The sequence below is a fragment of the Canis lupus genome, chromosome 3, assembly GCF_048164855.1.
Source record: "Canis lupus baileyi chromosome 3, mCanLup2.hap1, whole genome shotgun sequence".
Taxonomy (NCBI): Eukaryota; Metazoa; Chordata; class Mammalia; order Carnivora; family Canidae; genus Canis; species Canis lupus.
In genome coordinates this window covers 67,547,182-67,562,054 of record NC_132840.1, presented here as the reverse complement: position 1 = coordinate 67,562,054, position 14,873 = coordinate 67,547,182, and the positions used below count along the sequence as shown (strand labels likewise).

The window sequence follows — 14,873 nt, the reverse complement described above, 5'->3', positions numbered from 1 at the left end:
ATGGTCTTTCCCCTTTTAGCTCATCTATAACTTGTTTAAATTGCAAGCTCCATTCCTACTTTCCGGGTAAAATCTTGGAGCCTGGGAGTAGTATCTTCCATTAGTAAGAAAATATTATTTTCCAGTACTCTACTGCATTTTTGAAATTAGCATTTCATAATAGCAGAGAGTGGTGCTGGTGTATATAACACACATTTACTATATTAGTACAGAGCACTATGTATACAGTTTCTTGCATCCTGAATGGTTTGCAGTGGAATATCTTGGTTTCCAACTTGATGCATTTCATATATATGTGACTTCACTGACATGTCAGTGAAGAGAAAACAGAGCGAGGTAAGCAAAAGGCTAGGGACTTAACTTTGAGAGTATCCATGTCCTCTGTAAGGGCTGGCAGGAAGAAGTAAATTTTGAGCCTACAAGGAGAAGCAGAAGAGAGGACTCTTCTGGTCCTCTGGGAGGGCTATATATATATATATATATATATATATATATATATATATATATAGGCCTTCTAGCACAATACCACTTCCATTATGATTACTTATTAATGCACATAGAAAATACAAATAAAGTAGGAAAAAGGCTTGTTGTAAATACACTTGCATGGTAACTTTATGAAAAAGAAGCATCAGATAGTTTGATTCATTTAGTTTATCAGTAAATGTTTCACTTAATAGATTAGGTGGCTCTAAATTTAATATCTTTTGGGTTTAAATTAACATCACATAACTGTAGAGTTTAATCAGGTAACATTTTGCCATACGAATTTTGTTTCAACAATTAGTGTAACTTCCTTAATATGTGGTTTGAACATAATGGGATGGAAGAGTTCATGGCTTCGTAAGATGGTACTACTTATTTGAGGTTATAAAAAAAATACTCTTCTGTCAGAAGTGGGATTTTTTGCTCAACCATCTGTATTTTTTTCCTCATTAGCAATGATGGGCACTTGCAAATGGCTGGAATTCCCAACTTAAGGAAGGCACACTAGGGAAATCAAATAGGTCTGCTGTTAAGACTGGCTATCATGTAAAAAGTCCAGTGAACATAATGTTCAAAGTAGATGGTATTTTAAAATTATTTCACCTCTTTTTACATCATTAAATATTGAAGTTTAGTTAAGATCAAGAAGACAAATGTAGAAGCAAATTTTCGAGGTTTACTGTTAATTGATGAACCTCAGGGCTTGTAGATACCTTAGTGGTGGGTTGAAGTCTCTCATGCTGAAATGAGGAATGCAATTCAGGAAGGTCTTACCTTGTGCAAAGTCATTTTGATCATTTTCGAGTTTTCTACCATCCGATTCTGTTATAGGCTTAATAAGATGGTGAAATATGTCTCTGATGTGCTTCCCCTTCATTCTTCATCCTCATTCCGAATGGCCAGAAACCTCATTTCCCCCAGGCTTCCTTCCCTTTTCCAAACATCTCTGGACAGAACAGGATTCTTTTGTTCTACTAGGGATAACCCATTTGACATTTTCAGAGGGAAATCCTGAAAAGACATCTAATCAAGGAACTAAATGCCTGAATAATGGAAATTTTAGACATTATGTAGAAACCGTGGGAGAGGGGCATCTGGATGGCTCAGTGGTTGAGCATCCACCTTTGGCTCAGAGCATGATCCCAGGGTCCTGGGATCCAGCCTGCATCAAGCTCCCCACAGGAAGCCTGCTTCTCCCTCTGCCTATGTCTCTGCCTCTCTCTCTCTCTCTCTCTCTGTCTCATGAATAAATAAATAAAATCTTTAAAAAAAAGTGGAAGAGCTGTTTTTGGGGCGTTTGTTTTTTGTTTGTTTGTCTTTAAATTTTAGCATCTATTTTCTATTCTACTTAAATATGAGGTTGGTTTAGGCTGGCCCAGGCTAGATCTTCTGCTAAATTCTAATATCCTGTCAATGCTGATTACTACCTGGGTGTTTATTTCTTTTCTTTTCTTTTCTTTTCTTTTCTTTTCTTTTCTTTTCTTTTCTTTTCTTTCTTTCTTTTCTTCTTTTCTTTTCTCTTTTCTTTTTTTTTATTGGAGCTCAGTTTGCCAACATATAGCATAACACCCATGCTCATCCCACCAAGTGCCCCCCTCAGTGCCTATCACCCAGTCATCTCAACCCCCCCCCCCCAACCTCTCTTTCCACTACCCCTTGTTCGTTTCCCAGAGTTAGGTGTCTCTCATGTTCTGTCTCCCTCTCTGATATTTCCCATTTTCTCTCCTTTCCCTTTATTCCCTTTCACTAGTTTTTATATTCCCCAAATGAATGAGACCATATAATGTTCGTCACAACAAATACCCACCATTTGCTTCAATGTGGATGGAACTGGAGGGTATTATGCTGAGTGAAATAAGTCAATCGCAGAAGTACCTGGGTGTTTAATTGCCATAGAAAACTCTGTACGGGGCAGCCCCAGTCACTCAGGGGTTTAGCGCCACCTTCAGCCCGGGGTGTGATCCTGGGGATGCGGGATCGAGTCCCACGTCGGACTCCCAGCATGGAGCCCGCTTCTCCCTCTGCCTGTGTCTCTGCCTCTCTCTCTCTCTCTCTCTCTCTCTCTCTCTCTCTCTCTCTCTGTCTCTCATGGATAAATAAATAAAATCTTAAAAAAAGAAAACTCAGTACATCTCAATCTGAACTGGCCACTGTTCTTTTTCTACCAGCTCTTCTGTTGAACTCCGTTATTTCTTTCTTTCTTTTTTTTTTGAACTCAGTTATTTCAATGATAACATTATTGTCTTGGCTATTCATGCTGGAAACTTGGAGGGATTTTTGAGTATCCCACTTCTCAAAACTCTGCATCCAAATAGTCCCTGTGTACATACCTGATTTCCTACTCTAGATTATAAACCTCTTGAAAGGACAGGTGAAACAAAATTTTTTTAACCCCGCGGCACTTAGCAGCATCTCACGTGCAGTAGATGGTCAGTAAATAGTCATGGCATGAATGTCAATTATAGTAGAAGTTCTAGTTCTCATTATGTCTAGGAGGTGATTTAAGTAAGGTGTTTAAAATCATCATAAACAAGTAACTGAAGGAAGTCTTGCATGATGTTTAGTTTCTATTTGTTCTTTCCTGAACTCTAAGTACATTGTTATTCTACTGTTCTATTCATAACATCCAGGCCTGCCTGGGCCTGTTGCAGAAAATATCACTAGGGAGGGTTCAAAGCCTCATCAGCTAATGGGTTGCACCAACTCAAAATGCACTGTAACAGTATGTCATCTGGGAAGGTGAACTAATGAAAGAATTATTAAACGCCTGGCACCCCTGCAGTATTATAAATGCAAACACTAACCATTTGAAAAGGAGAAATTTGAGGATATGCTAATGCATATGCTGCCTTAGTTCCAAAGCAAATTTTATATCAGCAATATATGAGTAGTTGTCCTGATTTCCAATTTTTTTTTACTTCTAACATAAATTAAAAAAAAAAAAAACTTTGCAAAAGTTATCCCAGCAAAGGCTAGAAAAGATGAGGACAAATGATGCAAATTTGTGATAATAATCTTTGTTGAGCTCAAGGCATTACGAAGCAATCAAGAGTATAAAATAAATGTGAAATTCCCTTAATGGCTAGGGAGCTATCTCTCTTAATGCTCTTCTATCTTTGCTGCCCATTATAATCACTTGGGGAAGCTTTTAAAAGTCCTGATTCCCTGGTTGCACTCCATTCCCCTGAAATCAGAATGGCTGGGGGGTAGACTGATGGCAGGCATCAGTATTTTTAAAAGATATTCAGGTGATTCCAAAGTACAGTAGTTTGGAAACCCCTGTAACTGAGTAAGAGGAACAAGAAATATATAATGGAAAGCTGAAATCAGCAAGTTACTATAAAAATGGAAGGTCATTAAGGTCCTAGTCATAATTTTATTTTTATATGTTTTGGGTATATAGTACATACTTAAATACTTAATAAATTGAATTGAACCAACCTTGTTAAATCATATCATTACTAGATATCCAGGTGTTCAGCCACCATTTTCACAGTCTTTAGATGATCCTTTCTCATATCTCCTAAAGCATCAAAGATAGTGCAATCCTATCTGTATTTCCAGTAATAATATCTATAATTAATTTCAGTTCATCACTGGTGAAAGCTTTAAGTTATACTCTCCAGCATGTCAGGAGCCATCCATATCCATATTTTACTACTACTAGCAATGAAGTTTTTATTCCAGCCAGGAGGGAGTAATCCATTTCCAGAATTCCATTTTAGAGTCTGTTTTCTTAAAACATCCCTGGTACAAACTGTTGTAGATTGAGTTCCTTAGAAACAGCCTCTAAGATGGGAAACTGCATGCAAGTTTATTAGGGAGTCCTCTTGAGGGATACACATGAGAGGGTGACAAAGATAGGACTGGGTGGAGAGACAGGTAGACCAATGGTACAGTTGCAATTGAGCACTCAGTCTATTTTATGGGGAGTTCTGGAGATGGGATAGCCCTTTAGAATAGCAAGGAAGCCAGGATTTTGTATCCCCACATTAGCCAGTCAGTGGCTGCACAGCAGGCCACGCCTTGCAGGGGATGGGAGGATATCTTTACTGTGAGGTAGTTTCCAAGAGTAAGTTCCAATGAGAGATGCAGCTATAAGCCATCAGCATCTGATAGTTCCAGCAGTTGGGGGATGATTGTGTTGACCCTGAAGAGGAGAACTGGTTGAAGAACCTCAGTATTTATTAGTGTTCAAAATGACCTATCTTTGGCCAATGGGAGCTCTTCATGTAGGTTTTTATGTCTTTTGACATGACCCACTGGTTTTGTATAGTTTTCTTGCTTTCTGATAAAATATATTTCAGGCTCATGTAATATATGACCTGAACCAGAACTGAAATCAGTCATTTCTCCAAGGACTTTTTTAAGTAAGAAATTGTATTTAGAGACCACAAAATGAGTATAAGGATTGCTCATTGATTCTAGGCCTTTCAGTGGACAGAACCAAAATACAAATTTTTTGGAAAAAAACCTCAGGTTCATATTAATACTACCATTTCAAATTTAACATGATATAATTTTTTACTTAATTTCCTTGATTTTTACACTTTTACCCTTTTCCTTACATTGAAAATCTTAGTTCATAGCAACACTAAAGTAAATATTTGTATTTCTCTATTCTAGTATATTCTCTCTCTCTCTCTCTCTATATATATATATAATTTCGAAAGAGTAATACTAATATTATGGTAAACAGGCTACAGAATGACATTTAAATCTTTCCACTTGGATTTTGTCAAAGTACTTTGTTTGATCTTTATTCTTTTTTTAAAAAGATTGTTTATTTCAGAGAGAGAGAGAGAGAGAGCATGAGCAGGGAGAGGGGCAAAGGGAGAGAGAGAAGCAGACTCCTCACTGAGCAGGGAGCCAAACTTGATCCTGACCTGAGCCAAAGGCAAACACTTAATTGACTGAGCCACCCAGGGGCCCCTGCTTGATCTTTATTGTACTCATTTGTTTTCACTTGTAACAGGATACATTCTTGGCAAATTTACAGATAACAGGTAGACAAAACGATAAGAGAATTTATTGAATGACAAAATTGGGTCAGAATCCTGTTTCCTTATAGTGATGGTCTAAATTCAACACAATGAAATATGATAGGTATAACTGCAAAATGCAGTTGTTCTATACCCCCTTTAATTAATTAATTAATTTTAAAAGTTATTATTTAATTTATTAAAAAAATTTTTATTGGAGTTCAGTTTGCCAACATATAGCATAACACCCAGTGCTCATCCCACCAAGTACCCCCCTCAGTGCCCATCACCCAGTCACCCCCACCCCCCGCCTACCTCCCCTTCCACTACCCCTTGTTCATTTCCCAGAGTTAGGTGTCTCTCATGTTTTGTCACCCTCACTGATATTTTCACTCATTTTCTCTCCTTTCCCTTTATTTCCTTTCACTAATTTTTATATTCCCCAAGTGAATGAGATCATATAATGTTTGTCCTTTTCCGATTGACTTATTTCACTCAGCATAAAACCCTCCAGGTCTATCCAGGTGGAAGCAAATGGTGGGTATTTGTCATTTCTAATGGCTGAGTAATATTCCATTGTTTATACCTCCTTCTAATCCATAAAGCATTAGTAAAGACTGACAATAAAATGATAAATTTACTATTTATCAATAAGAAAGGCTACCACTTTTTGAGCACTTATTATATGCTAGGCACTCTGCTAAATACTTCATATAATTTTATAATCTAATCTGGATAAGAGCCTTATGATAGTAGTAGTAATCTATCATCCACAGAGCATTTATTGAGTACTTGGTGCTCTAGGCATTTTATACTTAATTCTCATAACAACCCAGAAAGAGTTCCAGATCTAGAAGTCTGGTTCCAAGGATATAGGTACTATACTTCACCCCTTTTTTAAAGATGAGATTTTGAAGATGAGAGAGACTGAGAAACTTCTCTAAATTTCTGGCAAATGAAGGACTGGGATTCAATCCATGATGCTTTATTTCATAGCTGGTTTCTTTTTTTCTTTTTTAATGATTTCATTTATTTATTCATGAGAGCTGGTTTCCTAACTGCTCTGCAATACTGCCCTCCTGTTACAATTGCTAGGCAGGCTTTGGACTGGGTACGTTAATATGTCATTCATTGTAATCTTGTTAACAATCTGGGTGGGGGGCATCACTCTTGTCCCTCCCATTTTACAGATCAGAAACTGAAAGTTCAGGAGATAAGGAAGTTGCTCCAGATTACACGGTGAGATGTAAAGTTGCAACTCACATCCAGGTCTAACTCCAAAGCCCATATTCTTAAACATTATGCTGTACAGGAAGGGAAAGATGTAAAAAACCAATAGCATTAGTGAAAAAGACTACTTGCAAGTTCATTGTGAGGCAGTGGTGGGATGCTACTGCCAGCAAAACGAATGGCACCTGAGGCTACATTCTAGAAATACAGTATTTGCAGCAAAGGAGGAGACAGTCCCACTCTAATCTGTAATGGTAGAGCATACCTGGAGCATTTAGTATCTTTCTGGGCTCTGCAATTTAAACAAGCATGATCAACATAGCTGAAACTCCTCCACAGGAGAGCCCTGAGCCTGGTGAAGTGTCTGAGTAATGTGTCTATAGGAAGAACTGTTAAAAAGTTGAGGTTAGCCCTCTGAAAGAGAAGACCCAGGAGAGGCTGGTATTTGAAGTGTCTTCTTGTGGTGGAGTATTAGATACAGTCTATGGTTCCAGAGGGAAGAACCAAGGCTTCTGTTAGGAGGAAATAGCGCCTCCAAGGGAGGAAGCACTGCTTGGTATTTGGAGCTTTTTGAAATGAAATGGGCTTTCTTTAAAGGTAATGAATTCCTTTTCACTGATGAAGAACCTGAATGACCACTTACTGTGGGATTAAAGATTATATGTCAGGTGTGGTGGTTCTTACATTTGAGTGAAAGAATCATCTGGAAGAACTTGTGAACTACTGGTTCTCAAGCTTCACCTTTTGAAGTATTGATTCAACAGATCTGGGATAAGGTCCACGAATCCACATTTTTAACAAGAGGCTGGGTGGGTCCCACACTTTGAGAATCAGTGAGACTAGATAAACTCCAAGATCTCTTCTACTTGTTTTACAAATAAACATCTTAGCAAAAGACGTGTGTAGTCAACATAACGATTGTTCAAAGAAAGTTGTCTTAAATTTTATATGAGATCTAAGACAAAATATTTTAATATGTTGACATTACAATTAGAGACAAAATGACTGGAATGTAGGATGTTAGATATGGAAGGTGAAGGCTTGATTCTCAATCTATGTCATAAGAGATAAGACTTTAATGTTATAATCAGCAAAATAGAAGAGACAAATCCAAATGGAAGATCTTTGACCATTTTAAAGAACTTACTCTACCTATAGCAATCTGATGGGGACCTGGAAGGAGCTATCTAATTACCCTAATGGACAGCACCTGTGTAAGGTTAAACACACCTGTCCTGCCCTGGGACCCGGGATTATATAAACTTCAGCCTAAAACCAACAGAACAGGTGTGGGGGAGGGTATCTTCTAACTCTGGCCCACTCTCTGTTGGGGCCAAAGCACTTTTTCTGGCAAGTATCATGTATGTTTGATTAACCTTAACTTTCACTTGATGCATGCAACCTGAGAGCCACGTTTTAGAACTACTATATCCTGAAATGTTTTGCTCTCTGTAAATGTTTTTTAAAAGCAGTGCTTGGGTATAATTTATTGTCCCATATCAGGGTTTTTTTTATTTATTTATTTATTTATTTATTTATTTATTTATTTATTTATTTATTTATATTCATGAGAGGCACAGAGAGAGAGAGAGAGAGAGAGAGAGAGAGGCAGAGAGAGAAGCAGGCTCCAAGCAGGAAGCCTGATGCAGGACTCGATCCCAGGACTCCAGGGCCATGCTCTGGGTGGAAGGCAGACACTAAACTGGTGAGCCATCCAGGGATCCTGACTTTTTTTAAAAATTTAAGTTGCATAATCGTGTTTCATTTGTTTCTTAAGTGTATTAAAGTTTTAAAAAGAGAGTCTTTTTTCTTTGAAAATACTGAAAACTGGTTGAGGAATTGGTATTCGTTGGTGTTTTGTTAATTGATAGTTATCGATGTGCTTCTTTAGTTCATAAAGGATAAACAAGTGATTTCTGTTTTAAATTTAAGGTCCCTAAAACTTCCTAATGGCAAATACACGTTGATAATCAGTGTGACCTGTTTCTATTTTATTCTCACTTCCTTTTAATGATTATAGACCTCCTTTCCCTTGAATCATGAGGGATGAAATTGCAACTGCAGTTTTCTTTGTCACAAGATTGGTAAAAAAACATGATAAATTGAGTAAACAGCAAATAGAAGACTTTGCAGAAAAGCTGATGACGATCTTGTTTGAAACCTACAGAAGTCACTGGCACTCTGACTGCCCTTCCAAAGGGCAAGCCTTCAGGTGAGAGCTGGTGTATATGATGGCAAAGGGAAGGAAGTAGCAAGTGATAACCATTGGCAATGATTCTTTTGCCAGTGTCTGAGGAACAAAAGTTTTATGGTCTTAAATTGATTGAAATGTGGGCTTGAGAGAAAGACACGGAGCAGGTGGCAGTGCATAGTTGAAAACTATATAGTTTAAATATAGTTGAAGACTATAGGGCAAACCCCTTATGTAAGGTGGGTTAAGCTGTCTCTATCTTGTGCTTACCACAAAAGATATGCAGAGAACATTCGTCACACTAATTGTGTGACTTAGTGATGCAACTCACATTATGAGTAGCTGTTACAAGTTGATGGTTCTATCCCTAAAACTGTGGAGGGTGGGGACTGGGTAGGGTTGCGGGTGAGGGTGGAGCTGTTTGTTCATCACATGATTGTTCTACGAAGGCTCCTGTCCCCACGTCTTTGTTTCCCTTTCCTTGCTTTTGAAAGGTGTATCAGGATAAATAATAATCAGAATAAAGATCCCATTCTAGAAAGGGCTTGTGCTGAAAGTAACGTGGATTTTTCTCACCTGGGACTTCCAAAGGAGATGACCCTGTGGGTAGATCCCTTTGAAGTGTGCTGTAGGTGAGTAATCTCATGGGAGATGGTGTGACCCTCCCTGAAACTGTGGGTTGCATAGTTCTGTACACCTATGTTAGTGGCAAGGAGGGCACTGGCTGGTTAAGGTTTCAGATGCAAACTTTATTTGCACAAACTTCCGGTAGGAGTGGATGGCCTAGAAGCACAAAGACTTCACGTAGTATTTCAAATTTGCCTTTGATCACTACACGTTATTGCCCACTGTAGATTGTAATGCCTAAGTATTATAAGCAGTATCTAGGCGGCAGAGAAGTTGCAATGCAATCCATTAGCTGAATTGAAAGAAACTAGTTTTTGTCTTTTTCTGAAAAATTCACTGAGAGCCCTTACAAAGACCGCCGTTAATTACAACCCTGTGCTAGCTGAAGGTCACAATGTCTCTTAATTTGCTTAACTGTCAAACCATTTCAATATGTTTTTAAAAATGTGAGTAAAGGGCAGCCCTGGTGGCTCAGCGGTTTAGCGCTGCCTGCAGTCCAGGGTGTGATCCTGGAGACCCGGGATCGAGTCCCATGTCAGGCTCCCTGCATGGAGCCTGCTTCTCCCTCTGCCTGTGTCTCTGCCTCTCTCTCCTCTCTGTGTATTCTTATGAATAACTAAATAAAATCTTTAAAAAAAAATGAGTAAAATAACTTTTTGCAAATGAGTAAAGTGGTCTGTAGAAAAAAAATTAGAGATAAAAAAAATCTTGTGAAATTTTGGATCCCTGATGAATACTTTATTTTCTTCTCCTACTTAGGTATGGTGAGAAAAATCATCCATTTACAATTGCTTCTTTTAAAGGCAGGTGGGAGGAATGGGAGCTTACCCAGCAGATCAGCTTTGCTGTTAATAGAGCCACTTTAGACTCCACCTCAGGCATTTCCTCTGATGAAGAAAGTTGTAACAAAGAACCTCAGATCATTCCTAAAGTCAGTAATCCTAAGAGTATATATCAGGTAATGTGTGTTCCAGTTTTCTATATGCTTTTTTTTCCCTATCTAATTCTAAAAAAAAAAAAAATTGTTCACTGTCAAAGTGGAAAATGGAAAAACTATAAACATTTAAATCACAATATTAATATTATGGAAACATTTTTTTCTTCTATATGCAGTTTCTCTACTTGGCTGAGTGCTCAGGAGCTGCATAGTCTTCTATAGTCCTGTTTCTCCATGTAGCATTTTTTTTTTAAGAGTTTATTTATTCATGAGAGAGGCAGAAACATAGAGGGAGAAGCAGACTCCCTGTGGGAAGCCTGATGCAGGATTCAATCCCACGACCCCAGGATCATGACCTGAGCCAAAGGCAGATGCTCAACCACTGAGCTCCCCTCTCTCTGTAGTATTTGAACACAAGTCTCCTTTAATCCAAATTCCTTCATGATTAAACATTAAAATTAGTGGGCTTTTTGCCAGTAGAAAATAATATACCATTTATAGAAAATTTGGAATATTAAAAAATGGTTAAAGGTCTATAATCCCACCACAAGAAAAGTTTTCTAAAAAAAAAATAAATGATAAAGCAAAATATATTTTAACCACAACTCTTAGAAAGACAGGTATATTTGTATGTTGGAAGTAGGTTTCATTAAACAATACTCATCCTTATTTTACATAGTGCTCCCCATATTTTCTATTAAAGTGATTTCAGTCACCTAAATTGATCTCATGACTCAGAAATAGTGGCAACCCTCAATTTGAAAAACATGGATCTAGACAGACTGTCTGTTGACATTGTATGTATATACTGGTTTGTATGTTTTCTGAAATTAATCCCTTATGTTAAAATAATTTAAATACTTAACATTTTAATATTTTTTCCCTTGTAATTTACTTAACTAATCTATTACTGGCAGTCATCTAGATTATTTCCACATTGTTGTGATATAAAAGCTGATAATTTGTAAAGATGACTGAATTTTAAGTTATTTCTGGATATTTGATTCCATGTCTATGGAATTACTGGCTGATAGGATAGGGACATTTTACTGTTCTGAATGTATGGCCAAAGTACCATGTAGGAGGTTTTGTTTATTTGTAGTCTAACCAGATCTAGGTGAAAGTTTGTATTTTATCATTTTTCCTAAAATTGGTTATTCTCATTTAAAAATACATTGCTGAAGATGCTGTTATAGACTACTTAATTTAAGTAAACATTAAAAACAAATCTCTAGGTGCCCAAGTGTTTTGGGTACTTGTTTTATGAATTTTTTCTTCACCAATTTACCACTTGAGGTCTTAATATATTATTATTACATTCTCTTCAAAGGTTAGAAATATTTTAATCCCTTTTCATATTACTGGCAAATATTTTTTCTGTAGTTTGTTTCTAAACTCTACAGTTTATTATATAATTCTGCATGTATAAATGTTTAGAATCATGTAATGACATATATGCCCTTAATTCTTCTATTATTTTTTTAATTTACATATATATATATATTTTTTAATTGGAGTTCAATTTGCCAACATATAGCATAACACCCAGTGCTCATCCCATCAAGTGCCGCCCTCAGTGCCCGTCACCCAGTCACACCCACCCCCCCGCCCACCTCCCTTTCCACCACCCCTTGTTCGTTTCCCAGAGTTAGGAGTCTCTCATGTCGTCTCCCTCTCTGAGATTTCCCACTCATTTTTTTCTCCTTTCCCCTTTATTCCCTTTCACTATTTTTTATATTCCCCAAATGAATTAGACCATATAATGTTTGTCCTTCTCCGATTGACTTATTTCACTCAGTATAATACCCTCCAGTTCCATCCACGTGGAAGCAAATGGTGGGTATTTGTCGTTTCTAATGGCTGAGGAATATTCCATTGTATACATAGACCACGTCTTCTTTATCCATTCATCTTTTGATGGATAACTCTATTCTTAGAAAGGTTTCCTTCCATCTGGGGATCAGATCTATAGTCAGCTATATCCTCATGGAACAATTTCTTTTCAGTGTGCTCTGCAAAACATCTGTATTGGTCATTTGGGATGTTGAAAATGGATATTTCGAGACCTCAGCCCTAGAGGTCATGATTAGACAGCTTTGGGTTAAGCCAATGAGGGGAATGGTGGGGTAGAAGAGAACCCAAGAATATACATAAATTTGAAGATGTGTTTTCAAGTATTTTAGTTGGACTAAAGATTTAATTTTGTTAAAAGGTATGACATGACTTTATTACCTTCCTGCCCCCTATGCAAGCCAATTTTCCAAGGAGCATTATCTGCTTTGATTTTTATTCATTTGTACTCTCTATGCTTTCTGAAGGCTTAGCTTCTGAGTTATGGGTTTATGTTTAGTACTTAGGTCTAGCTTATTACTTTACAGATGACCTTCATATTTTCTTTTTTACTTTTTTCCCCCCAGGTTGAAAACTTAAAACCGCCCTTTCAATCTTGGTTCCATGTCTCCCGCAAAAAGAATATGGCAGATGGCCGTATGGGCCTCCTAGGGAACACTTCTCATGCATCGCATAAACATCCTAAAGGTCAGAGGTCTGGTGCTAACCACCGGGTGGACAGGTACCACTGGGTGAACACAAACCGATAATGCAGTGGCTGGGCACCTCGTGGCATAGAGCTCAGAGGAGCTGCTTTATGTTCTCTAAAACAGAAGAGAGTCTAAGGTTGTGAAGCCCACAAAACAGAAAAAGTACTCCCATCAGGGACTAGGGTGCCATAACAGTGAATCCTTTCACACAGATCATGACTATGTTCTTAACTGTACTTTTAATTTGTATGTAATTTTATGTGAAGTTTTATGTAACACTAACGAATGTATTCAGTAAGGTAATAGAATGAAGATATTGACCTGGGATAAGATTCAATGAATTATGAAAAGCAACAGTTTAAATAAACGCACTATGTTTTTAATACTTTTCTAGTTCAGTTTTTTGCAAGAAAAAAGTTTGTGTTTCTTCATTAGCCCCATTTAAAACAGGTATCCTGTTATCTCCTTTGTTACCCATCATCACTACTTAATTTCGCAAGACCACTGGGAGCTTATTTTAAAATTACTCTTTAAGATACAAAATTCCCTTGTTTGTGTCTTCTAAAGATTTTGATCTATTTCTATTTGTAAACCTCTTATGACTTATAACGGTGACAACTGCTCATTATAAGATTGAAGCTAATGGAATTAAAATTAAAAATTTGATTAAAAATTCCAGCTAAGCAGAAAAAAAAGCACCAAGAAAAAAAAAATCCCTCCTGCCATCCAGCCAGAAACCACCATTATTAACATTAAATAGTGATCGTCTTTCCAGTCATCCTATACATGTATATAGATGTAAGAAGTGATATACAACTCAATAAGAAAAACCATACTATAGGAGCTACTTAACAAGTAACTAAAATTAAAAATTGAATTCAAGTATCTTAGCAAAACAAAGATACCTAAAGTGAAATATTCGTCAACTTTCTGCCACAGAATATTTTATTCGCTGAAAGATTTCTCTGGAGTTCAACACCAGGAAGCTAAAAACTTTTTATCTTTAAAACTTTGTGTGTTTTTGTTTTTTGTTTTTTGTTTTTTGTTTTTTTCAACTTTATACAGTAGTATTTGTTGCTATGCAAGCTGTAGAAATAAGCACTCTTAATTTTTTTTTTTTTCCCCCTGAGGACAAGTTGAATGAGTCTTAAAGTCTTAGGTCACGCTTTCTTTCTCTTTCAATTTCACAGACCTCACACGAAATCGATGTTTTTGGCATGATACTGTGGAGATAATCGGAAACTAGTTTGATTCCCCGCCCCGCAAAACCCCTTCATTCACACAAACACACACTTTTACTTTCTTGGGTGACTTCCTTTGCCCGCCAGACTGAAAACCTTTCCCTCTGTCCTGGAAGTCTATAGCCGTGTGTTGGTCATTCCACATCAGTTTTCCCCAAAATACTGTGTTCCTTTCTGATCTGCAGATTTAATTTTTCTAGAGCAATCGTTGACAATATTCTAATACTTCCACCCACCCATTTTTAGGGATACCGGCTCTCTCGATGTGGGATCATTTCTTTTTTCTGTCATAATGATTTATCTGATTGCTTTATCTTTATTTCATTTTTTTAAAACCACGATGGTCTTAAGTCTTCCCTCTGCCAGTTTGATTCTTAGTCCTGTCTAGTTTTTGTTTCTTACCCATTTCTTAGTTCCATAATGATATTTGGATTTCAATTAGCTATTTTCTGTAGGAATTATTCCCATATGCAGTTTGACTAAAAAATGGAAGGACTGTATAAAATAGTTACTATATGTACTACATCATAATACTTGTGACAGAAGAATGGGTTTCTAAGAACTTTTGCCCAGAGGATTTTCTTAATTGTCTCTTGAAGTATGTGAGGCTGTTTTGTTCTTGTTTTTGTTTTTTGTTTT

At 37.1% G+C, this 14,873-nt stretch overlaps 1 protein-coding gene across 2 annotated transcripts in view; it reads left to right on the top strand.

Moving 5' to 3' along the window:
* The window catches only part of BTG4 (BTG anti-proliferation factor 4), a 33,783-nt gene that overhangs the window by 5,705 nt on the left and 13,205 nt on the right, over window positions 1-14,873 (top strand). Inside the window, exons 2-5 of one of the 2 annotated variants that reach the window (XM_072821929.1) lie at window positions 8,719-8,910; window positions 9,384-9,521; window positions 10,276-10,474; window positions 12,871-13,025. In XM_072821929.1, coding sequence (XP_072678030.1) covers window positions 8,738-8,910; window positions 9,384-9,521; window positions 10,276-10,474; window positions 12,871-13,025 — 665 coding nt within the window. In that variant the 5' untranslated portion in view covers window positions 8,719-8,737. Of the gene's footprint in view, window positions 1-8,718; window positions 8,911-9,383; window positions 9,522-10,275; window positions 10,475-12,870; window positions 13,377-14,873 lie in introns of those variants that run through there. The other variant, XM_072821928.1, reaches the window with a different exon arrangement.